This window comes from Meriones unguiculatus, chromosome 21 (assembly GCF_030254825.1).
Source record: "Meriones unguiculatus strain TT.TT164.6M chromosome 21, Bangor_MerUng_6.1, whole genome shotgun sequence".
Taxonomy (NCBI): domain Eukaryota; kingdom Metazoa; phylum Chordata; class Mammalia; order Rodentia; family Muridae; genus Meriones; species Meriones unguiculatus.
In genome coordinates this window covers 56,167,478-56,193,678 of record NC_083368.1, presented here as the reverse complement: position 1 = coordinate 56,193,678, position 26,201 = coordinate 56,167,478, and the positions used below count along the sequence as shown (strand labels likewise).

Genomic DNA, 26,201 nt, shown 5'->3' with positions numbered 1-26,201 from the left:
CCTAGTGCCCGAGTGATACCTGAAAAGAAAACTGCTCTCCCTGGGAAGGCTGGGGAGGGGCAGAAGGAGCATCCTTGTTTCTTTTGGCAAGAGCGGAAGAAGACATGCTTGGGGACTTGACAGAGTGACACATCAATCATGGAATTCTCTACAATGCTGAAATGCAGGCTGGGTAAGAAGGGAAAGAAAAAGTCTTCAGATTGAAATGGTCTTTGTTTTGTTACTACAAGGGCAGCAAAGACAAAAGGAAGTGCGAAAGAGGAGGGTGAGGCTGTGCACGCCTTGGCCACACGTGAGTCCCAGACACTACCCTGGGCATCGGCGCAAGGGCAGCGTGTCTGCAGTTTCCTGTGAGAAGAGTCAAAAGACTCCGTGATGGCTGCAGTGTCCCCCCAAGCTTCTGCTCTTTGGTAGGCAGAAGACCATGGAACAAATAACGCGTGGACAGCTGCGAGAAGCTGCAAAGCAGAGGCATTGTCTACAGCAGGGAGCGTGCTGTGCTGCTCTGGCAAGGCAGTGAAGGCACAGGGGACAGAGGACTATTTGGAGAGTGACGTTCTCGCAGCAGGGAGGACACGCACACACCTCACCTCATGAGAACCGGATGGTAGTCTCCTCTAAAGGCTTTCTGCTCCCTGTCTGGCCCCAGGCAAAAGACGGCTCTGGGGAACACTGTCTCTTAGCCATGCAGCTAGCATGCCACCAACTGCTCCTAAGGGGAGGAGCATTACCTCCTCTGTTCCCAAGGCTGCTACCAAATACGCTGTGGGTTTCCCAAGCTTATCCCGCTCTTTCCAATCACAGCTAATTGAACCACTTAGCTTAGAGATAGTAACATTTGTCGGCGTGAACCATTAAGAAATGTTTCTCAACTGAGATGTTATACGCGAGGCCTGCTCCAGGCTGACAGCACGCACATACACACGAACACGCACACCAAGGCCTGCGGGCACGCTCACCATGTAAACACATACACAACTAACAGCCCGAGAAGAAATTCTGTAAAAGTGCAGACAGCCAGTGTCAATTGGCCTTTCTCTATAGGGCGGCTGAGTTAAAAACAACACGGCGTAACATGGCCAGTTCTCACTCGGGGCCCAGAAGTACAACTGTGCTGTCACTCCCTCCCCACAAACGCTTTTGATCCCTGAGGTCAGAAAAAATCTAAGGAACGAGAACTGACTTCGCCTTCACCCCCGTCTGTAAGGTGTTTCTGATGGCAATCTAGTAGAGAGGGGAGCAGGACCCCCTCCCCACCTCATGGTGGCAGGGTCTCCACTCCATCTGCTAGATGCAGACCAGGAGGGCAGGAAGCACAGGGCCAAACAGACGCCTGCTCCTGCAGAACAGCCCCACCAGGCCCTGGAGGGAGAAGTCAGGGTGCAGGGGAAGTGTGGCTAAGGAAAGGACTAGGGGCCCACATGTTTGCTGCCTTAACCTCCCTCAGCCATAACCAAGAAGGGTAGAGTGGGAAGATGGAGGGATGGTTTTAGTGCTTCGGCAGAAAGACAAGAGGTCTTCAACAATGAGTGGAAACAGCTTCAGGCAGCCGTGGCCCTGCCACTGCTTTATGCTATGTGACTTGAAGGGAAGCCACTTAAGCCCTCTGTGCTTGCCATACCTCACGTCCGGCTGGGGGACGGGACTGCGCCCCACTTCGTCCAGCTCCCAAGGGCCCTGCTCTAATCCTGGCCCCCGCACTCTGAAGCTGCATGTCCAGTGCCAACCCATCCAGAACCCATCCAGTGCTGTTTCCTGTGGGGTGAAGGCGATGGTGCATGCTGGGTTCCCTCAGCTTTTGGAACTCTAGGGCTGTTCCACAAAGACTGCAAGTCCCTTCAAGTCCCACCCAGTAGCATCGGCCCCTTCAATTAGCCAGTAGTGCTGCATCACAGCTGACATGCGCTGCAGGGGCCACAGTGATCAGAAGGGAGACTGTTAGAAGGAGAGAGTCAAATGTTAGTTTGACTGTTAAAAGGGAAAAAGTGTGTGGGGGAAGCGAAGTTAGGAAAGGCATTCTGAGTCAGAGGTGAGGAAGCTTCAAGTCTGCCCCTAACCAAATTCTGGAGCTGGTAACAGAAACAGGTTGAAGCACGTAGAAGATAAAAGTATCATTAAAGACACAATTCATGTAGATAAAAAATAAGCCCTGCTGATCTCCGAGGTGGGTGGGTGTGGGGGTCACTACCAGTTAAGACAAGGAGCCGATCATAAACCTGCCTTTGCCCACACACTGAATTATCTTAGGTAGGTCAATGACAGGGCACTAAACGGAGAACCACAAACTGAGTTATTCCATTTTCAATTATCTCTCAGCTCTGATTATATTAAGGAGCAAGTCCCAGTGTGCTGCTAATCTGTCTTTTGCATCTCCTTAACAAAAGAGGGGCAGAGCCTGGAGGGCAACCGGGATCGCCAGGATTCAGTAATGCGCTTCTTGATTCTGTGCACTCTATTTGCTTTTCTAAAAAAGGTTTCCTTCCATTTATGGCTAAGTGTTGCTTTCCCATTTAAGGAAATAAAGACCATTTTAGAAAGACTGGAGCGGTTTTAACTGAAAACATCAAGGATTGAACAGGTGGTGGCAGAGAGAGGACTCAGCAGCGCCACGTGGAGTCCACCGGTCCACTCTCCCACTGGTCCCGTGAGTGCGGGCCAGGGCAATGCTCACTGGCTCTGCTGTATGCCATGTCTGGAGAGAACAGCTTAGTGTGACCTATGGATTTTTAGCACAGTTACATATGCTCTTTTCAACCCTGGAAACAAAGCGAAACCACTGGGTCCCCTAATGGGAGCAGCAGGGGTTGGACCCCATCTCCATCCTTCCAGTCTGTCAGGCTCTGCAGTGCAGAGCGGAAGGTCTGTCTAATGAGCACTGACAAGGTGGAGGCCACAGGACTGCTGATGACAGGGACAGCTCTTCCAGAGAACCTGCCAAAGTGCTGGCGCTCAGCTCAGGGGCAGCTGCTGAGGGTGGGGGCGAAGAGGGGGGGGACTTCTTGGCAGAGTTCTGAGGGCACGTGGCAGTCGGCAAGGTTTCAGGTTCCTAACTGGTTCTGATCCAAATGTCAATGCAGGCGCCACTCCAGGTCTTCCTAAGAGCGCCTTTTTCCTAGTTGCTCCCCAGCAGCCTGTATCTGCCCTTGTTCCCTTCCTATCAGTGTGCAAATTTCTCAATTCGTAGCCATAAATCAGATAGAAAGCTTGGAGAAGGCATCAGACAGACCCTATAATCTCTGTTAATCCTGTAATCGGGAGCTAAACCCAGGACACAAATGGATTTGCAAAATAAGGATTTCAGAAACTCAAATGGCATTAGCAGGCCTCTGAGACAAATGCACACAACAGCCGAATGAGATCCATCAATACAGACACAGCAGAGTCCACACCTAACACCTGGAAAAATAAAGACACGGATGCATGACAGAGGCTGCTGGCATGACTCCTCAAAGCTGCCCTCTGACCTCTGCGAGCTCTCCATGGCATGCATGCCTGTACACACACACACACACTCACTACGTGCAAACAAACACACTATGTGTTAGTGTGAACCACAGCCACTCTACCGTGAAGCAGAGCCTTGCACTTACTCAGCCGCTGTGACTGTCCCCACCCCAACACGGCTCCTTTGGAAAGTTGTCCTCAGTTGTTTGGGAATGGAAGAGCGGGGTGTAAAAACAATGAGTGACTCCAGCAAGGTGAAAACAAGGGAGGGGTTTGAGGGCTGTGTTATAAACTCAGGGGGCCCATGCAGAAAATCCTGCAGAAACAGGCTTTCAGATTTGCTGCACCTGCTCTAGTACGGGGACAAAGGCCTCGAGGAAGCAGTGGGCTGGCTTACTCTGCAAAGTCTGCGTCTGTAGAGCCCCTGCACCTGTGTGCGCGGACCTGAACACACTTCTATTTATTATTTATTTATTTTGCTGTGCTCATCTGTGCTGCAAAGATGCCTGCCCATATGGGGCAGAGGCACTGAAACACACAGATTTTTTTTTAAAGATTTATTTATTTATTATGTATGCAATGTGCTGCCTGTATACAGGCCTGCACACCAGAAGAGGGCACCAGATCTCATTACAGATGGTTGTGAGCCACCATGTGGTGGCTTGGAATTGAACTCAGGACCTCTTGAAAAGCAGCCAGTGCTCTTAACCTCTGAGCCATCTCTCCAACACACAGATCTTAAATGCCAGGAGCTGAGTATGGACCAGCTACTTTCTGCAGCCAAAGGGAAACATTTCTTGGGTTTTCTCCTCCAAGTACCGTGATGTGAAAGCAATAGTACAAGGAATGCCCTTGACTAGGGTGGCACAGACACCGCTCAGGAGACACACACAAGCCAGTGCGGGGAGCCCTATTCTGTCAGCTCCCATTACAGGACAGGCTATCTCAGGTTTGCCATCTTCCCTCCACTTTGCTCTACTCTACTCTTGGTGGCTTCAAGAAGAAAATAAGGGCGGTTGGTCTGGCAGAAGGGAGGAAGTCTTGTCTGATGACACTGTCCTATTCAATGCCCATTAGTCCACTGACACGCCACGTTGCTCACTGTGGACCATGAATCCTTTCTCCAAGTAGGGTGTGTGTATATGTGCTCTTCTATGCAGTGAGTGTGAAAGCCCAAGGTTGGCTGATGTTAGCTGCCCTCCGTGATTGCTCTCCACCTTCTCCACTGAGACAAGGCTCTCATCCAGCCTGAAGCTCAGCCACTTCACCAGTCTGGTTAGCCAGCATGCTCGGGGGATCTCTTTGCTTTTTACACTGAGATTAGTCGCTACGACACTGAAACACACAGGTGTTAGGTGGCTCTGGGGACCCAAGCTTGGGTCCTCATGCCTGCACAGCGGTCCTCTGCCCACTGAGCCGCCCGCCTTTCCAGCTCACTCGTGTTCACCTGGACTTGTGTCTCCAGTTGGACACCTGCATCTTTGATGACCATATTCAAAATAATCAGGGCAAATGAGATATATGGAGATAGCAAGTTGTGAAAGGTGAGGCCTGTACGAGAATCCAGAAATCTGAGGTGGAGGTTCAGGGACAGCTGTGCCGGCTGGGAGGTGGGTCACCTGAGCAGACCAAGCGCAGCAGCCACCTTCTGGCCACTCAGGAAGAGGCCAGATAGACGGAGGGGGATGAGCGAGCAGCAGGAGGCCAGTCGCTCAGAGCCACCCCGCACCTGCCAGTCCTCCTGTCTTCTAGGCTCGTATGTGAGTGCGAGGCAGTAGAAAATTCTTCAACACCCACTTAATTCTTTTCCCTCCTAGAAAACAGTACTTAATGAGAGTGGTCTCGCTCACTGAAGCAAGCGAGTCAAGTTTATGTGCTCAGAAAACTCAATAATATCAACGACTATCTGAGAAGATGGTGCCAGGTGGGGACGGCAGCGGGAGGAGCCGGGTCCTTAAGAGGCATTAGGCAAGGGGCTAGGTGGTCACTGGTGTCTGAGCCTGGCTATGCTTGGCTCCTGTCGGCACCAGGACACCTCTTGGTATTAGTCTGATGGAGCCTTATTCTGCAGCTGTCAGCTATGCAGGCACAAAGGGTCTTCCTCCCTTCCTCTTGCAGGCGTGGGGACAAAGGGTGGCTTCAGTTATTAGATCGAATGGCGTAGGTCCTGTTGGAGGGCGTGCTGGGCAACACAGAAGGAAGCTCATATGCAGTGGGGCTCGAAGCCCCCTGGGGCCTGGTGCTCAGTTACCTCCTTCCTGACTTCCCGCCCCTCATCTATGCATAGACACAGCCCAGAACGGATCCTACTGCCGGGCACTACCATGGAGGCAGACTGCCAGGGCCTGGGCAGCAAGGACAGAGCTCAAGTTGCTCTGTGTGTCTGGGATCCCAAGATGGCGTGCTTTTGGGGAGGGATCCCCAAGTGCTCTGTGCCAGAGTCAAAGCACTACCACGTTGGCTGGCCAGAGAGGACACTGGCGGGGGAGGGAGAGAGCCCTGTCCAGCTCACACACCGCTCATTTGCACAAAGAGCCCTTTCAGAGTTATTGGCTGGCAGCGCTCCTCCTGGGCTTTTGTCAGTGCTTGTGCACAGAATAGCAATCAAACCAGCTCACTGGCCGCCGCACAAGCTAGCCACAGTTACCAAGAGCATGCCCCAGACCCTCCAACGGGTGGGGCTCCGCTGCCTTCACTAGAAGCAGAAGCACCTCAGTCTGGTGTCCTGTACTGAAAGATTCCACATGGTCCAGGACAAGCAGCTCCTAAGCGCTCCTCACCTGCAGCACCTTTGGCTGGTCGTGACATAAAAACGGAAAGATGAGGGTTTATGGTGGGGTATTCTGAGGTGGGGGAGAATACATCTCAAAAAACTCATGATAGCCTTGATTAAAGAGAAATACATCTATCTATTGGCTCCAGTCAAACACAGAAATTGTGATGAGGCAGTAAGAAAAAAAGGGAAAAAAACCATACACGTAAAAAGCCCAGCTAACCAACCAACTAGGGAACTCCAAACTGTGGAAACAGGAATGAGCAGCTGAGGACCCTAGTCCCCTTACTTCATGCCTATCAACACACACACACACACACACCCTTCAGAGATAAGGTGAACCCCAGTGGCAGCATCTACAGGTAAAAGCTTAATCTGAAAATCGGGACCAAGAGCAGACTGAATGCTGAACAAATCTAACTCCCCCAATAGCTCATATCATAATAAAGGACAGAGCAGCCAGGAACCTGGGTGCCAGCCAACCCACCCGTAGCTCATTGGATGACTCATGGGGAAGCCAGTGGTGTGGCTGGTCCTGGCATCCCCAGTGCCACACTCCCCCCTCCCCACCTCTGGGCACCAACACTCCGCCTGTGGTTGAGGATGCAGAGAGGGTGGTCACCCAGAGGCCGAGAGATCACTCCAGCTCCATGGTGTGTGTCCTCTGATTCTCCCCTGAAGGCTCTTGGATGGCCAATGAATGCATGGTGGAGGAGGCCAAGTTGCTAAATCAGGACGGGATCAGGACCATTTGGAACTAGGAAAATCCTAGCCATACCTAGAGCTGGCAGTTGTGGACTGAAAACAATCGATGAATTATATAATTCATGATGGCCAGAATGATGATCTATCTACAAAAAAAGCAAACCAATCTAGGAGGCTGGCAGAGAGAAGGCAGCGACAACATGGCGGTCCTCTATAAACTGAAGGGCTAAGACTGGCCTGGGAGGTTGTTGAAGAGTTGCAGGAAACCATGTCAGAGGATGCAGCAGGCCAAAATGAAGAAATTAAAAACAGAAGTTGCAGATTTGATCAGACCTCTTAAAATTAGCCCCAAATTGCAGAGTGGATGTAGAAAGTATGCTTGCACCACTTACACATCCTAAATACTGATTTCTCAGTCAGGGTCCCTAGGGCGGTACCTTGGGCGTACTGACTTTGTTTTCCTTAAAACAACAACAACACCCAGGCTGGAGGGAACAAAATGAAACATCTTCCCTTGGGCAAAGGAAAAGAAAGTCAAAGGCAACACAGGAGGACCCAGGAGGCCTGGGTTCCTAGTCAGATTTGATCCTCAGTTGTTTGGTACCTCCTCTGGAGTGTTTTAAGTTAAATTAAGAGTTTGTTTATGGAACTGTTTGTTCTGTTGTCTTGCAAATTTTAGGGACCGACAGCTATTAGAGAAGGGACAGAAGGAGACAGAAGCTAGGGGCCCCTCTTCACCAGCCCCAACTGTGCTTACGCTTAGGAGCCCAGTGGGGTATTTATAGCCGCCTTTAAATTTACCCAACTCGCCACAGATAGAGGTAATGGGGCGCCCTTTACTGCTGCTAGTGGTGATTGTCCTAACATTCTTTAATTAGCAAAAAGCGTTGGCACAGCCACTTTCAAAGCATTTGATCTCACTGTCCTGGTGTTCTCTATTTCAGGCTCAACAGCCCTCACTCCCTTAGCAGAAAATGCACTTTAGCAAAATTGAAAAATGACGGGCATATGCAGATGTGAGCGCAGGTATGTCTGCACACCTGTGTCTACTCTTCAGCCCACTCCTCCCACTCACAACTACCAGAACCTGCATGTCTTCATGCTGCCTCCATAAAACCGTCTCTCGGAAATTTGCCAGCAGTAGCTGAGAACTGGAAAAAAATCTTGAGATCGCTAGGACCCTCTTCACTTTTTTCTTGTCTCAAACAAACAAACAACAACAACAACAACAAAAACAAAGCCAACAAAACTTCTATTACCCTTTCAGAGTCTATAGTGGAGCAGAGTTAGAACGGATGACATCCATGGGGTGAGGGGTCTAAGCACAGTTTTTGTTCTGAGATAATTATTCACTACTAAGGTGAAGGGATGAAAACCAGGCCAATGTTGTGCTTCCATGGGGGTGTACAATAAACACATACACAAACACACAAACAAGATCATCTCTGGAGATAGTACGAGGTAAACAGGCCGGTTAAGGTGATAACGACTGGTGTCTGCTGGGAGACCCGCTCAGGAAGGGCCCAACGGATGCAGGAAAGAACAGCCAGGGCAGAGGCTGAAGGGAAGGGGTGACGGCTGAGGAGCTGTGGTAAGCAGGCTGACTGCTCTTCAACTCACAAGGCGGACAGGAGTCAGTCAGTAACGTAACTTGATGTAAAGTCACCAAGATCACTTTAGTCGCTATGGAGAACAGATTATAGGTGGCATGGGGACAAACAGACGCCAACAAAGACCACTTTAGCCGTTCTGAATATACGTTCTGTGGCCAGGTGAGACGCTGACAGGCTGGTAAGCTAGGCAGAGGCAGGGAGATCTGCCTAAGTCTGAGGCCAGCCTGAGGTCTACACGCTGAGTTCTAGGTCAGCCAAGGTGATAGAGTGAGATCATGTCTCAAAAAAGTGTTAACTGTTAGAAATAGAAAAACCACTTTATACCTTGAATGAAGAATTAAATTAGGAGCAATAGCAAGAGCAAGTGATCCTATATAATAAAAACATAATGGAAGGAGAATTCACTCAAAATCCGACTAAACAAAACAATTCTTTTCTATACCAGCTCCCATATTGAAACTAGCTCTGTGAGGTGGTGGAGGCAGCAGCACAGGCCTTTGATCTCAGCCCTGGGGAGGCAGACGCAGGCGGGTCTACAGAGCGTGTTCCAGGACAGCTAGAGCTACAGAGAACCTGTCTCCAAAGAAACAAACACCCACACCAACATCCCCCACAACAACAACAAACAAAAAACAAAGCAAAACTGTGGGTGTGGTGGCACACACCTGTAATCCCAGCTCTCTGGAGGCAGAGGCAGGCAGATCTCTGTGAGTTCAAGGCCAGCCTGGTCTACAAAGCAATTACAGGACAGCTAGGGCTACACAGAGAAACCTGTCTCAAAAAACCAAAACCCAAAATAAAAAAACAAAACAAAACAAAACAAAAAACCAACCAACCAAAAAAACCTCAACCCCCCCCCCCCAAGGAAACAATAGATGTTATTGTTACTATTTGCTGAGACCAGTTATAAATTCCAAAATTTGCTTGTGGTCCAATAAGTAAGTTAACAACTTTATACAAGAAGAACCTGAGCTTAAAGAGTTACAAATGTGTAGAACCTCAGAAGCAGATCTGAAGTTTAAGCCCAAGTTCGTCTGACTCCAGAGACACTTCACAGCCACCTCTGTGCTCTAATGCTTGTAAGCATGCACATGCACACGTCCACCCTGTGTGCGATGCAGTTCCGGTACACATGTCGCTGTGAAGTAAGTGTGGGTCCTGACTCAAGGCCCAGTTTGTACCTGGGGCACTTGATTTACCTTGCTGGGCTCTAAACCCAACCAGATGTGTCCCTCTAAATTACAAAGAGAAGAGAGAAGAGAATGAGACAGTGTAACCACCGAGGCAGAGCCTGAGCTTCGAGCTTCAGCAAGAGGATGTTGGCCGTAGTCGCTGACCACGTGCTGATGTTTTATAACAGCCACTCATTGCTCCTGTAACCACGACAAACTTCTTATATCTACCTGCAACATGGAGAAATGTAATGGCTTCCAGCTTACAGAGCTGAATGTGCTAACAGCCTCAGTACCCATCAACACCCAGAAAACATTACGAAGGTTATCATTGCTATGTGCAGGTGATTAAAGAAGGTAAACCTGGATGAGCCAGTGAGCCCTGCAAGGGGGATGGTGTTTAAAGCCATTTCCTCGGACCTCTTTGATTGCTGGCCAGCTGTGACAGGAATGGCGTCCCAAGTTCACTTTCTCAAGAAAGGAAGAGGAAGCTAACAGTCGGGGGGCCCGTCTCTTCACTCCAGCTTGGGAGCCTCCCCACAAAGAAGCCACCAGCCCTGGCGGGACTAGTCCCAGTAGAAAAAGAGGCCTTTGCTTTTTGTATAGCTCCTGGTACTTTCCCTCCCTCCCTCCCTTTCTTTTTCTGGAGACAGGGTTTCATATGTTCCACGCTGGCCTCAAACTTGCAGCTGAGGATGACCCTTGAACTCCTGAACGCTGTGGTTATAGCGCCCTGCTCAGCTCCAACATACCTGGTTAATGCAGTGCTGGGGAGGGAATCCAGAGCTTTCGTTTATGCTAGGGAGGTCTGAGCTACACCACATGCTACGTTTTATAACTGTTACTAGCCACCTTGTCTTTTTTCAGACTATGGAGGGCCCTCACCCCCAACCCCTGCCACTGGGGACTGAATCCAAGGCATTAGGCATGCCACGTGAAGAGATCTACTACCAAGCTGTATTCCTAGCTACTTCCTGACTTCCTCCTTCTGAGATTTTAGAGAAAATCTCTGGGGCACTAGGGAAAACAGGTAACTTTCTGAGCATCTGTGCTGCTCAGAACGATCCAGGCAAGGGCAGTAACAGCCTAGCCTCGTTGTGAGATAACAAGCAATTAAAGGAGTGTCCTCTGATAAAGAACAGAAACCTGACGACTGCAAGATCCTGGAGAGTATTTGCATGGGGGCAGATGTGAGAGGCACAGGATCCCATGTGCTCCCTGCACTGCATAGGAGGGGTGACTGCTTCTATGCAGAACACTTCTGAAGTTTTTTTTTTTTTTTTAAATCATTACAACTTCATCAGCCAATACCTTCCCTTGTCTCTTCAGAGAGCAATTTTCATGTTATTTTTCCTCCCTTCATCCTGTCTCTGAAATCCCCTCCTTTTCTTTGTCCTTACTCTGATTCTGCTCCTGTTGTACCTTCCCGAAAGGGACCCAAAGGCCTTTGGAAGCAAGATGGTACCTGGCTATCCCTGCAAACCCCACGAGGCACCATGGACATCTAGTGGCTGCTTCGGATAGTGCTCAGGGACAGAGGTGTTACCAACACAGGGAGTGGGCTGGCCTGACAGTCCCGGGACCTCCGCACGACCAGGCCTTTGACTGCTGACTGGAGCTCCAGGTCGTCCCGAATGGCAGTCAGCACTCTCAGAAGCTGCCCTTATCCCTAAAGTAGCAGACTGTGTCTGCTCCCAGAGAACACAGGGCAGGCATTTGGTGAGGGCGTCAAGCCCAGGTTAAAGGCCAGTTGGTCCTATCAGCAGAAGGACCAGGCTCAGAGGCGCAGACTTTGTTGTTAACTAGTCACCGTGCCTCGCTGAGCTTCCTTCGCATCAAGAAGGTGGGAGGACAAATCAACCGCTCTCTTAAGGCTCTTTAAGATTTGAGCACTCTGATCTAGGAGCCCTTTCAGTGGACAGCTCTGCCCCAGTCCCGTGGGTATCTAGACCAAACTGAAGGGAGCATTCTCCTCTTCGATTCATGGCCCATCTTCAAGGCTGGGCGACCATCCCAAAGCTGCCTGTCTGAGAGGGAGTGAGAAACATGAACTGAGAATTAAGAGACTTTTTAGTCTGTTTCCTTGATTTTATAAATGAAAAAAATCAAGATTTACTTTATGATTCATCATGTCTAATCAGTGACAGAAAAATCAACCAGAACCCAACCTCAGGGCAAGGCCCACTCTTCAAAACTGGCATGCCGACCCAGGCCTTGTACAGCCTTTTGAACTTTCTTCGGCACTCCTGTAACAGTGTCTATGTGATTTAAGTGAGCTGCACCGTTTTTGGTGGCACCGTTCCAAATCGGGGCACCGACCAGCCATCAGCTGTGAGGGGCAAAATGCTACAGGGAAGTCCGTTCCTCAAGAGTGGAGTTTTTGGGGCCACTTAAAGTCAGGATTGTGCACTGCGGGTGCCATGCCACGGCCTCTTCCTTAGCCCACTCTGGGGGTTCAAGTCCACTCGGAGCTCCACCCACAGAGGGGACATTTGCCTTCATGGACGGCGGCCACATTGACTGTGGGATAAGCTCATTCCTATGCAGTGTCTTAATCCTACTCGGCCCACCCTGCCATCTACCTTCACAGTGCGGGGGCAGCCGCTGTCATTTGCGGGGCCTGAAGCTTAGCAGATGGGCCCGAGTTTGCCCACACAGGCAGGAAACCAGTTCAGGCAGAGCCCCTCTTCTGCCCAAGGAAGGAGAGGCGCCAGACTCCAGTGAGCCACCCAGACTCCGGTCACCCCCCTTCTCCTCCCCCAACAGCACAGCTCTCTCACGCTGATCGGCAGCAGCTGAGTCAAGGACAGAAGTGTTCCCCACAGATCGTTGGTGTCCATAAGACATTTTGCTTCCGTGTGGCCTTTAAAGAAGGACTGGAGGAACATGGAGGCTCACGCCTGGAATTCCAGCACTTGAGAGGCTGAGGCTGGAGGATTACCATGAGTTCAAGGGCAGTCTAAGCTTTAAAATAAAACTCTGTCCCTAAGTGGGAGTGGGGGTGGGGGTGGGGGAGGAGGAGCCCCTACAGTACCAAATGGAATCAGACCTTAGCAGGGGGTGTGACTCAGCTCACTTTCTTAGTCCACCTCACACAAGTTTACAAGGCTAATTTTCTCAGTTCCTCCTCTCAAACTCTGCTTCCTGAACAGTCAGGAATGTTCAGTCTCTCCCCACCCATGCCACCGTCACTGGCCTGTGCAGTGGATACAGTGGATATTTTGTTGGTGGTGAACAGACACGGAAGCACACAAACACCGTAACAAGGCCTGGGGAGAGTCTGACTTTGAGGAACCATCTCCACACCCAAGTTCCCTGACACCAATCTGTGTGAGGCCTGTCAGGGTTCAAGTCCTGATGCCACAACTTACTGTATGTGCCCTACTCAGGCTGGTACTTTACCCATTCATACGATGAACCATAAAGACAGGTCTTCAAAGATACTATGTTTGTTTTTCCTAGGCAGCGAATGTGAGCTTAGAGGTCTCGGTGAAGGACAGGACTGCCGGCACTGGAACCTGCCAGGACTTGAAGAAGGTTTAGATTTTGGGGGCAGCAGATGATGAGATTAGGACTGTGGTGGAGCTCAGGAAGTTGGGAAATCCTGGGCTTGCTCAAGCTTAAGCAACAGCCCACCCGGGAGCACCGGAGTTAAACAAGTAGGCTTGTTAGGTAACAGGGATGAAGCTGGGAGGAGGAGATAGTGAGCCCATGTCCTAGTCTACTAGACCTACATCGCAGAGCTGACCGACGGACTGTTCACCATCACACCGGGAGAAAGGAGGTTCTTCTAAGAGGGAAGGGGTTGGCAAGTGCGGACCTCCGCTTTCACCTTAGCCTGTCAAAGCCGGGTCCAGAACTCCCTTTCCGGCAAGCGGCTAACGCCCTGCTCAGGGAGTCCGGAGAGAGGCCGGTGCAGCTCAAGGGGCAGAAGGCATAAAGCACCTACTGGTCCCTGCGCCCAGTGGAGGGAAAGGGGGCGACAGGGAGGCAGGGCTGCAGCTCCATGAATGAACCATGGGTTGCGCCATGAGTTCTGGAAGCCTCATCTCAATCCTTCCTTCCCAGGTTGTCATTCCCCCAGCTCCTCGAATTTGGTCTTTCTTTCCACCGTTTCCCGCCCCCACAGCCCTCATTAAGAAAACCGTCATCTAAAGCCCTAGTTACAGCAGGGAGGGTGTGTGTGTTTGGGGTCGGGGGAGAGCAGGCAAGAAAGTGTGCGAGGGAGGGGACTGGAAGGACAGGCAGAGTGAGGCGACCATTAGGCTCCTAGTCGTCTGACTCAACTCGGCCGTGCGTCCACTCGGCTGCCTGCCCCCGAGTCCCCACCGTCCTGCAGATCCAAACTCCTGGCCGCGTGGCCAGGCACCCGTCAGCGTTCGGCGGGGGTGCGGGGGGGTGCGGATGACGCGGCCGCTAGCAGGAGGCCGGCCAACTGCTGCAGCCCACCGGGGGCGGCCGCACTCGGGCCCCTGGGCCCCGCGGTCCAGGGCTGGAGGGTGCTGGGTGGCCCCATGTGGGGCCGCGCGGTCTCCCGTTGCAGCCCCGCACCGCTCCAGCCTATCAGCGGCCATGCAGCCGATCGCTCCGACCTGACCAAAATAGCTGCGAACGCCTGCGACTAGCGCGCAGCCCCTCACTAGACGCTCTCACTCCGACTCACTCGCTCGCCCTCCCGGGCCGCTCCGATCTTCTGGAGGGGGCGGGGAGGAAGCTGCCGGGAGGTGGGAGGGGGGAGGGGAGCAAGCAGGAAGGGAGGAAGGAAGGAAGGAAGGAGGGAAGGAAGGAAGGAGCGAGGAAGGCAGGCAGCCCTCCGCGAGTCGGGGCTGCGCGGCGCGGGCCGGCGCGCGCTGGAAGGCGCGGCGTTAACCCCTTGAGGGCAGGCGGCGGAGGGGGAGCGGTGTTAAGACATAAGAGCACTGCATCACGCTAATCTTCTCCCCAGAACAGTATGCGTCAGCAGTACATTCACGTTCTGACTGAAGGACAAAAGGATGAGAGCGCAGTCTGCGTGGCTGCCGCCTGCAACACCGCGAGCCCGGCGCGAGGAGGAGACGGTGGGCGCCGAGCGCAGGGGCCCCGCGGCTGCCTCCGCCGCCGCTAGCCAGCGGGGACCATGTTCTCGGGCTCCGGGGCGCTCCCCGCAGCCGCGACCCCCACTGCTTCGGCCGCCGCCGCAGCCCGCCGGCAGCTCGGCCGCTGAAAGCTCCGGGAGCGCCAGCGGCCAACTCGCGCTCCCCGCACAAAGCCGGGGCCGGCGGCGCGCCGGGAGCCGGGCAGCGGCGGGCGGCGGCGGGCGCTTGCGCGCTGCCGGGGGCTGCGGCCGCCGCCGCCGCCGCCGGACCCGCGCCCGCCCCCGGACTCCCTGAAGGGGCCTGCGGTGCGGGCGCGACCGCGGGCGCCGCGCGCTCCTCCGCTCGCGGACTGGGTCCGACGCCGCGGCCACGCCGCTGCCCCTCCGGGGCCGGACGGATTACCGCTCCTCGCGCCAGCAGCCGGCGGGACCGGAGAACTGAGCCCGGTTTTTGTCTTTTTAACCCCTCCGAGGACGGACGAGGAGAAAAGGGGGTGTGTGCCGAGGGAGGGCCAAGGCGCAGCGAGCACCGCTTAACTCTCGCAGCCCCGCGAGCTCACGACTGCAATCAGCTGCCGCCGGCTCGGGGCGGCCGACGCCGGGAGAGCGGAGTGGAGAGCAAGCGCAGCAGCCGGCGAGCGCGGCCTGGGCGGCTTCGGGGCGCCCCCGCACCCTCATCCCCCCGCGGCGGCCCGGGGAGAGGGCTGGGGGCGCCGGAGACACACTTTGGCGATGAAGCGCCTTCCCCCGCGGCTGGAGAGAGCTGGTGCCAGGGTCCAAGGACAAAGCAGGGAAGCGCTGGTGGCGCCGCTCCCCGGGCTCTCGGGGGGGCATGCACCTGCATAGCCCGCCGGGCCTTGGCTCTCCCCGGCGCGCCTCAACTCCGCGGCTTCGCCGGCTCCGGATTTACTAGAAGCCATTTTGTCTCCCCCACCCCTCCCCTCCCCTCCCCTCCCCTCTGCCCTCCCTGCCCCCACCACTTCCCCCTTTGTTAATTAAAACTAAAGTCAGAATGGGAGCGCCGAGCCCGGCTCCCGTGGAGAAAGCCTAAGGACACACGGCGCTGGTTCTTCCCTGCTTTCCTTCCGAGGTAGGTGCCGGCGAACTGGGTGGGGATGGCGGCAACGTGGGAGAGCCTTAGCTTTCCACGGGCTGGCCTCGAGGGTGGGCTGGCGGATGAGGGGCCGCTCGGTAGTTTGGCAGGGTTTTTCTAGGCCGATCTGCTCGTCTCTAATCGCCCCCTCCCCACCTCCTTCTCCAGATGGAAAGAGGAGCTCCTAGCTCACTTAAGCCGGGGTAAGGCTGGTTCTCTTTTCCAAGCCCAAATCCCAGGCGATGGTGAATTATGAACGTGCCACACCATGAAGCTCTTGTGGCAGGTAACTGTGCACCACACCTGGAATGCCGTCCTGCTTCCCGTCGTCTACCTCACGGCGCAAGTGTGGATTCTGTACGCAGCCGTCGCTGCGGCCGCTTCAGCCGGGCCCCAGAACTGCCCCTCCGTCTGTTCGTGCAGTAACCAGTTCAGCAAGGTGGTGTGCACCCGCCGGGGCCTCTCTGAGGTCCCGCAGGGCATTCCTTCCAACACCCGGTATCTCAACCTCATGGAAAACAACATCCAGATGATTCAGGCCGACACCTTCAGGCACCTCCACCACCTGGAGGTCCTGCAGCTGGGCAGGAACTCCATCAGGCAGATCGAGGTGGGGGCCTTCAACGGCCTGGCCAGCCTCAACACCCTGGAGCTGTTCGACAACTGGCTGACTGTCATCCCCAGCGGGGCCTTCGAGTACCTGTCCAAGCTGCGGGAGCTCTGGCTGCGGAACAACCCCATCGAGAGCATCCCCTCGTACGCCTTCAACCGCGTGCCCTCGCTCATGCGCCTGGACCTGGGCGAGCTCAAGAAGCTGGAGTACATCTCGGAGGGGGCTTTCGAGGGGCTCTTCAACCTCAAGTACCTGAACCTGGGCATGTGCAACATTAAGGACATGCCCAACCTCACGCCCCTGGTGGGGCTGGAGGAGCTGGAGATGTCGGGGAATCACTTTCCGGAGATCAGGCCTGGGTCCTTCCACGGCCTCAGCTCCCTCAAAAAGCTGTGGGTGATGAACTCCCAGGTCAGCCTGATTGAACGCAACGCTTTCGATGGGCTGGCTTCCCTCGTGGAACTCAACCTGGCCCACAATAACCTCTCCTCTTTGCCCCACGACCTCTTCACCCCCCTGCGCTACCTGGTGGAGCTGCACCTGCACCACAACCCCTGGAGCTGCGACTGCGATATTCTGTGGCTGGCCTGGTGGCTTCGGGAGTACATACCCACCAACTCCACGTGCTGTGGCCGCTGCCACGCTCCCGTGCACATGCGCGGCCGGTACCTGGTGGAGGTGGACCAGGCCTCCTTTCAGTGCTCTGCCCCCTTCATCATGGACGCACCCCGGGACCTCAACATTTCTGAGGACCGGATGGCAGAACTCAAGTGTCGGACTCCCCCTATGTCCGCTGTCAAGTGGTTGCTGCCCAACGGGACCGTGCTCAGCCACGCCTCCCGGCACCCACGGATCTCCGTCCTCAATGATGGCACCTTGAACTTTTCTCGCGTGCTGCTCATAGACACTGGTGTGTACACATGCATGGTCACCAATGTGGCAGGCAACTCCAACGCCTCGGCCTACCTCAACGTGAGCTCGGCCGAGCTCAACACCCCCAACTTCAGCTTCTTCACCACAGTGACTGTGGAGACCACGGAGGTCTCGCCCGAGGACATAACGCGGAAGTACAAGCCTGTTCCCACCGCATCCACTGGTTACCAGCCGGCATATACCACCTCTACCACGGTGCTCATTCAGACCACCCGTGTGCCCAAGCAGGTGCCAGTACCCTCGACAGACACCACTGACAAGATGCAGACCAGCCTGGATGAAGTCATGAGGACCACCAAGATCATCATCGGCTGCTTTGTGGCGGTGACGCTCCTCGCAGCTGCCATGTTGATAGTCTTCTACAAACTTCGCAAGCGGCACCAGCAGCGGAGTACAGTCACAGCTGCCAGGACAGTAGAGATCATCCAGGTGGACGAAGACATCCCGGCAGCAGCATCTGCGGCAGCGGCAGCAGCTCCGGCCGGTGTATCAGGTGAGGGGGCGGTGGTGCTGCCCACAATACATGACCACATTAACTACAACACCTACAAACCAGCACACGGGGCCCACTGGACAGAAAACAGCCTGGGGAACTCGCTTCACCCCACAGTCACCACTATCTCTGAACCTTACATAATTCAGACCCACACCAAGGACAAGGTACAGGAAACTCAAATATGACTCCCCTCCCTCAAAAAACTTATAAAATGCAATAGAATGCACAAAAAGAGCAACTTTTGTACAGAGTGGGGAGAGACTTTTTCTTGTATATGCTTATATATTAAATCTATGGGCTGGTTAAAACAGATTATATTAAAATTTAAAAACAAAAAAGCAAAACAAAACTATTTTCTAACTTGTAAGTTCTATTTAAAGGGGGAGGGAAGGGAGTCTTGGCGATGTTGTGGGTAGGAGCCTCGAGTCAACTGGTGCAAGGTGGAAACTGCTCAGATAAAACAAGCTCAACCAACCAACACCCCGAAGGAGGCAGGTGTGGGCTACCGGGGTAGGAAGGACAGACTGCATCTGTCCATTTTTAGAAGATGCTTCACAGGAGATAGGAATACCATTTCTACAGACATCTTTCTTAAGCTGAGAGCTGTCTTTACAGATCTATCTTATTAAAAAAATAATTTAAAAAAACCATCACAAATTTGTACTATGCCAAAATGTTGAGAGGCAATTTTTTTTTTTTCCTTCCTTCAGAGGCAACGGGGAAGACAGATCTGTAAATACATTTTAGGCAGGAAAACCACCAACATTCCAGCGAATCCTTAAAGGAGCTGTTTCTTTGCCCTGTGCACAAGTCCTCTGGGTTTGTGCCCTAGACTGGCATGTGTCTCCCGACAGTGCTTCAGGACAGCTTAGCAGGAAGGGAGCTGGCGTGGCTCTCAGTCAAATGCTTTCACACTGCACCAGATTCCTGCAGTTGGGCATAGCCCACTCTGCAAGGCATGTGTCTATTCAGGGTTTCCCGGGTGGAGGCGGCCTGAAGGGGGTGCGGCACTGGGGAAGGAGGGAAGCAGAGCAGGAGAGGGAATGATTCACAGGAGGCCATAAATTAGCATTGTGCCGTGTCCACCTGTTGTTCCGGGTATCTGACAAATGATTGTAGACAATGACATTTTATGATTTTTCAAAAAAGATCTTGTTTGTTTTAAGGTGAAAAAGGAGGAGAGGCTGGGAGCGAGGGGGGGGAGCTTGGGGGAGTGGAAGCTTTTCTCATGCTTGGGATTTAGTGACTATTCTAAATGCTGATTCATTAGGGATTATTACAGCTGATGCCAACTGGTTGTGGTGATAGAGTGGGGGCAGAACATGAGTAGGGAGGAAAAAAGAGGAGAGCTAAAAAGGGCACAGGCTCAATTCAAAGAAGCCTTTGCCAACCAGGATGTTTTGGGGTGGGGGTGAGGGGATGGACATGTGAACTGCACAGTTTAAACAGAAATGACCAGCAGCACACACGGATGAGTTCTGCGTGGAGTCCTGCCGAATGGGCACCATGGAGGGAAGCTTCCCTCCCCTCGGCCTACCTCCAGTAGAGTTATGAGCAGGGGGCAAGATCTGTTATTTTGGTCCATTTAATGATGTAACTTTCAGTTATTATTTTAGCTTTAAGAGGAAAAAAGGGTTCAGATTTGAGAGGGGGTGGTATGGGTGGGGGGAATGCCAACAAAAGAACTCTGATTGTAATGTGAGAAAAGTGTATTTTTGTATTTTAATAAATATTGTTCAATTTTTAATTCAATGTCCCCAAAGGGTTAAATTGAGTAAGACCCTGAACCTACACAGTCTTATAAGCACTGACCGAGTCATTTATATTTAAATAAAGGGGGGTGGAGTGGGGAGGGAGGAGGCACAACCCTGGGAGGGAGACAATGTTAATCTTCAAGTGTGGGAAAATGGTAAAAGCTGTCAACCACCGTTCTTTAGTTTAAATAAATGCACCCCAACTCCAGGGCGTCTTCCACGAGCTAAGTGTGTTAGTCCCTGGCTTTGTTGGGGAGATAACCAGACTCCCCACACCCTGGGAAAGCAGGGGAAATGGGTCAGCTTCAGCTCCTGGGACCTGGCCAGGAGTGAAACGCCACCTCAGCAGAACCTGCTGGCCAGGCAGTACCAGCTCAACCCAAGGACCCTGGGAGGCTTGGATTTAAGAGGGCTGCAGTGATGTGGTTTGGCTGCAAATTCCCACAGGCAGCGTTGCTTCCCCCAGCGCTGAACAGTCAGATGTGTTTTGGAGGAGGTGGGGGTCTGGCTCTTGAGGCTCACAGAGCCGTGGCTTCCAGGGAGGTTCCATGAACAAGGACCCCCTGTTTCTTCAGCTCATATTTATACTAATGCAGGGAATGAGGGCTGAGTGGGTGTGATCTATCTGGCACTGAGAAGGAAAAGAGGCAGGCAGCACTTTGCAGCAGTTGGCTAAGAAATGGCCAATTTTGAATCTTCCTAGGTATACAGACCATCCCTGGCTCTCAGTGTCTATGGCAGCACGTACATGCTGGTATGCGCTTATAATGCAGGCAACGACGGTTGGCTTTCTGTACTTTTACTACTCTACCCCTAATAAAGAAAGAAAACTGCAGCAGAGCAAAGGAAGGGTGGGACTTGGCTAGGATCTGATGAAAATCCAAGAAATGACTGTTTTCTAATGCCACAGAACACATCTCAGGCAGCTGCGAACAGCTTCCTGGGCATACAGTCTGAGGCAAGTGGGGACGAAGTTGCTGCCTCAGCACACAAGGTGGGGAGGCGCTGATTTCCTAACACCCCCTTCTTTTTGGCCAGTTGTCTGAGGGACTGCAGTGACAAAGGGTCTTGGGTAAACAAAGGTCTGACAACAGAGGTAGAGAAATGGGAACGCCTTTGTCCCGGAACCTGAAGGGATGAGGGTGGGTCGATAAGAGGGCCCTCAGCAAGCGTCCTTGGCACTTCAAGCTCTTTCCCTGGTGGGCTTCTCCTCTGGCCTGGCATGCTCTGGCAGTTAGAGAAGTAGCTCTTTTGCCATACATCTGGGGGCAGATGCTCCCCTAACCAGGAGCTTGGGATGGCTTTCCAGAAGAGCCCATGGGCACTGAAGTGAGCCTCTAAGGCTGTGCTACTGACTCATTCTCAGGCCTGGCCAAGCAGTAAGGCTGGTTACCTGGGAATGGAACGAGGGTTGGTAGCTCTTCGGGGTAGTTATAGCAACACAGTAGAGGACCGCGGCTGAGTATATGGAATTGCACAATTTTCATTATAGAATTTTTAAGGTCATAAAAATTACTTAGCCTAATTTTCCAAAATATTTTTCTGGTCAAGGAAACTGAGTGTGACAGAACTGAGAAGGCATACCCAAGGTCATAATGACGATGGAAGAGTGAGACTAAAGCCCGGTCTCCTTACTCCCAAGCCAAATGTGTTTTTTTTCCCATACTAATAATATGCAACTAAAATGGGACTTCCTACAGATACTTCTATGTTCTCTTCTTCCACAAAAAGCTACTCACTTTTCATCCTAGCCAGCTCAGAGCCTGAAAGGTCTGACCACAGCTCTGACATCAGGAGCTCCCTGTGTGCGTACGGGGCTGGAGTCTCAGGAGTGCACATACAGCTTGTTGGTTTGTAGGCCCAATGGCAGACACAGCAACTGCAGAATCCCAGAGAGTGACAGCTACAGGAGAAAGATGAAAGTAGGCGGGATGGTATGGCTTCCTCCCAACCACAGACTGGAAAGCTTTGCAAAGCAGATGACTGACAAGGTCTTAAAGTTCCCATTAGAGAGAGTCTCCACAGGGAGAGGTGCCTGCTTATTTGTCCCAACAATGAGACTGGGCCGGGAGAGCAGGGATGGTTCCTCTCATCGACTGTACGTACCTACCTAGTCTTAGCTCTTTTAAAATGTTCACATCTGCGTATTTAGTGCGAGTGAGGGGGCATGTGTGGCGTTCAGTGGACAATCTGTGAGAGTTGGTTCTTTCCTCCCTCATGTGTGATGAGGCTTAGTAAGGAGAGAGGGCCTTTTCCTACTGAGCCATTTAGCTCTTCAAACGCCACACTGTGGTGACCACTGGTATAATCTACTACAGGACTTCTTACCCCCCTTTGATGGAATGCTGCACCCTACCATCAATGAAGGTAGGCAGGCTAGTCTGTAAGGCCTGGAGGCATCAGCTCTGTCATGGCTCTTCAACATGTACTAGGCCAAAAACTTGCTGGGTGGAACTACATGCAGAGCCCCTCCTGAGGACAGGCGAAAGAGTCAACGGCCTCTGGCTTCCTTCAATGGCCGATGAGTAGGGAGGGACTGCAAGAGGACTCGGTGGGTCTTTCTACCTCAAGAGGGTTGAGCTCACCATTTAGGGTCTACCACAGAGCAGCAAGGGCTTGAAGTCAGGAGAGAAAGGAGAGAGAGCATTTATATCTAAATATATGTCTGATTTTATCTCCTCTGCCAGCACTCTGCACACCATGCCAGCGCCTAATGCAGGAGCTCTTCATGCCATTCCTAAAGCCTGCTTCAGCTAAACTGCAAGGCAGCTTTTGGCTCAAAGTGACTCTCTTTGGTCTCCATCCATCCAGAAAGCACCCTTTCCTCTGCAGGGGCAAGGATAGCTTGGGTACTGGATTGTTTCCATCTTTTCTCTAAATTAAAATAAGTAAACTGCATCTTGAGCAGGTTTCAGGAGTTAAAAAAGTAGGTCAGTATTGTTCCCCCCCTGCACGCACACATAGAGGGGGGGGTGATTGCAAATAGACCCTGGAGCCGAGTTGAAATCCAGCTCCCTCACTTCCTAGTTCTGTGACTTACCAAGTAGTCACAGGTGAAGACACTATTAATTAGTATGTGTTTCACTACGTCATAGGCTGACGGTGTACAGTAGGCACTTTATAGTTGGCAGTCATTTGATGGCATAAAGTATGTACACCAAAAGACCAGTGCCCATCATTGCCTCTATTCTTGAACTCTGTGTCTACTCTCACCGTTCCAGAGAGAGAAAGGTCTATGTAGGAGCCGGAGACAATGCTACCTAACCTATACACCCAAACATGGAGGAAAAGATGTTATATTTTGTTTTGTGTTCTGTGCCTAACCCTGCAGCTGGCCCCCAACACTCTCACTTTTTTCTGAAGGTGCGTTTGCTAATGATGATGTAGAAACTGAGGGCCAGAACAGGACATGTCTGTCTAGAAAGTCTTCGTCTTTAACAAGATGGCAAGCTTCCTAGACTCTTCATCTGTCTGTGGTTCTCCATCAGGGGGCAACTGAACCAACATTATCCAGGTCAGTGAGAAAAATACTTCTTTGTAAGGCCTCACCAGACCCTGGAGGTGGGAAGGAGGAAACACCAAGATGGAGAAGGTCCTTGACACAGGGAGATCCTGGGCTCTTGGAGAAAGAGAGTCAGCACCATGACTTTAGCAAGCGAGAGAAAATGAAGTTTACAATGTAGTTAAGAAGGAACGGCAGAGAATTGCTGTCGTTGTTTTTAGTTTAGTAAGCAAGATGCTTTTTGGACCCTGGATGGCAGAGGACTGTTGTGTGACGCTGATGTGTGAAGCAGAGGAAATGAAAAGCAGGGAAGTCAGCCAGCTTTCCAAGGGAGGCTGAAAACAGTGCATTTTGCTTTCCTAATGAGAATCTAGAATTGGGCTTAAGGGTGGTCATAGGTTCTATCCACTGGTACATGCCAACTTTGCTGCCAGGACATGGGCCAAACCCCAGTTTCCCACAACAGTCCCTGCTTCCTCTCTTGCAGGCTGTCCAGAGTCTTCAGGTTAAGGTGGACTCACAGCTTTCTTGGGTCTGCTGTGAGCCCACCTCCTCATTTCCATTAAGTCACCGTAGGGGAAATGGAGGGCACAGTTTAGTACTGACCCATAAGGGAAGGTATTAAGACATTATGACGACTGAGCTCTGCGTATGAGTACCTGTGGTGAGTCAGAGAGGAGGCTAAGGCCTGTGGGGGAGAGCCTGGAGAAGCACTTGACAGGAAAGCTACATTTCAGGGAACCTGGGACCTCTGTCTAGGAAGCACTGAGTTGAGAGGCCACTCTAGCACTAGGTTGGAGGGCTGCTGGCCCACACAGGAAGACGCAGCTCTTCAGGCTCACTCATTCTGTGTATCCAGTTATGGTAGAGCAGTTACTAATGGCCACACCGATAACGGGGCAGTCCTTGATCCATCTGTTTCTTAAGTATCCACTTACCTTCTTATATACGCACTAATGAAGACAGCCTTCAGTTATTACACTGCCTCTTCTTTCATAGTCTCTATCTGAGTCTACTCATCTCCATGATAGGACTTTAGAAATCCTGAGCGATCCTTCCATGCAGGAATGATGGCTCTTTCTTACCTCTAATATTTGCATGCTACTCCCTCTCCAAGGCAGCTTCTTACAGTTCCTTTAAGGTCTCAACTCCGGTCTTCCCTGTCTCTGAGCGGGTGGTATTTTAGTCATTAGACAGTCACTCTACCTGCTCAGTGAGTCAGAAAGCAGAGAGAAAAGTTTGCTTTTCTAGCCTCAGGCTATTTCTCCCCAGTCTCGAGGCCTGGATTTCTTCCCTCATCACCCACTCCCTGGGTTCATTAATACCATTCAGACAGTTGCTGGGACCCAGGGAGCCCCCTTCTCCAATAGGTAAATTGAATGAGTTATGGAGAATTCTCTGCATAGGCAGAGAACCATGCCAGGAACCATGTGACAGTCTTGGGTCCTACCTGGAGGAATGCTCAGTGCATCCCTCATAAGAGCTCAAGAGAGAGAGCTGAGGCTTCAGACACTAGCAGCCTGCTCCTGCAGCCTGGCAGCCACAGTGCTTACAAGTGGTAATCTATTACCATTCCAAGAAGACTTAATTTCTGGACTTAAAGGAAGTCGGATAATACTTTATCCTATTAGTGTCTGCCTTGTGAACTGACAATGGCTTCCTTCTGACATGACAACATATTCTTCTAGTTCATCTCTTTAAGGTTGGGGAGAGGGAAGCCTGGACTATGAAAGGAAGGAGGAAAAGAAAACCACAAGAGACTGCTAGAGGGACCAGGGAAAGGAAGACAATTTCTTCCCTAGTAAAAACAAGGATGGGGGCTGGAGAGGTGGCTCAGAGGTTAAGAGCACTGGCTATTCTCCCAAAGGTCCTGAGTTCAATTCCAGCAACCACAATGGTGGCTCACAACCATCTATAATGAGATTTGGTAAAAACAAGGACAAGGTAGTCAGGACATGACGGAGTTCTCTGAAAACATATCTATATCTGGTATATGTACTTCACATTGGCTCTGAAGCTACAGAAATAAGACTCTAACAAGACCGAAGTGCTGGCCTATTCAAATGTTTCTTATTTAACTCCACTGTGTCAACACATAGCTTTCTCCTTCCTCAATCCCTCTTCTTCCTTTTGTCCAAGTATATATATCAACTCCAGGTGGAATCATGTCACCTTTCCAACATGAGGGTTTTGTCAAGGCTAGCTAACCGTGGGGTGACAGTGGACACTGAGATAGACCAGGGATGATGTGAACATTGCCAAGAGAACCCTCCAAATTCATTAGAGAACTTGGTTGAGCTACCCCAATTCGTTTATGAAGAAGATGAGACCCAGTGGAATGTGATTTGCTAGTATCACGTAGACAATCTCTGGTCAATGCAGCAGGGTCACCATAATGTTTGACTTCAAGGGCTGCCACGTGTGGAATGGTAAAGTAACTAGTGACTCTTGGAGCTTGTAATTTTGCGCAGTCTCTCATAGTTCCTGTGCAGAGGAGGGAGGAAGGACTTGCCTACCAGTTCTCTGCCTTACGCTTAATGCTGAAACCAATGGTATCCACTCGATTTCATCCAGTTCAGAGTGCAGAAACCAGGCAACTTTCCTTTCTTTTAACAGCTTTAAATGTTCCAGGGCATGTGGGTTTAGTGGCAGTACAAAACAGATGATCAAGAGGGGCCTCTGTTGTTGAGTATTCTGCCCTTCTCTCTGGACTGCTGGAGGGCAGTAGGCCAACACCTGCCTCTGTTGAGGGAAGGGTAGATCATTCCTGGTCATCAGCCTAGACTTTGATGGCTAGCCATCTCTCTAGCCCAGGAAGACTAAATCACATTAGAGGTGTGTCAAGGTCATGAAGACCACTGGAGAAGCAGAACAGTTGGTAGTCCTGCTCCTCCTCCCCACCCCCCCCACCCCCGGCCTTCATTGGTGTTGTGTAGCAATGAGGTCCTCAGAGGGAATGCGCACGCTGTCCTGGGGACCTACGCTGAAGCGTGAGGCCAATAATCCTCTCTTGGGAAACAGAACGGTCC

At 51.9% G+C, this 26,201-nt stretch overlaps 2 protein-coding genes across 2 annotated transcripts in view; one reads left to right on the top strand and one right to left on the bottom strand.

Moving 5' to 3' along the window:
• Nucleotides 1-26,201, bottom strand: part of Snd1 (staphylococcal nuclease and tudor domain containing 1) — a 399,985-nt gene that overhangs the window by 39,106 nt on the left and 334,678 nt on the right. The gene's annotated exons all lie outside the window — the stretch shown is intronic.
• On the top strand, nucleotides 15,733-19,893 carry Lrrc4 (leucine rich repeat containing 4). The gene is made up of 2 exons (XM_021656582.2): nucleotides 15,733-15,871; nucleotides 16,043-19,893. The coding sequence occupies exon 2, from the start codon at nucleotides 16,143-16,145 to the stop codon at nucleotides 18,099-18,101; it is 1,959 nt and encodes a 652-aa protein (XP_021512257.1). The 5' UTR covers nucleotides 15,733-15,871; nucleotides 16,043-16,142; the 3' UTR covers nucleotides 18,102-19,893.

Coding starts and splice junctions, on each gene's coding strand:
- Lrrc4 (XM_021656582.2), top strand. CDS start 16,143: ATGAAGCTCTTGTGGCAGGTAACTGTGCACCACACCTGGAATGCCGTC.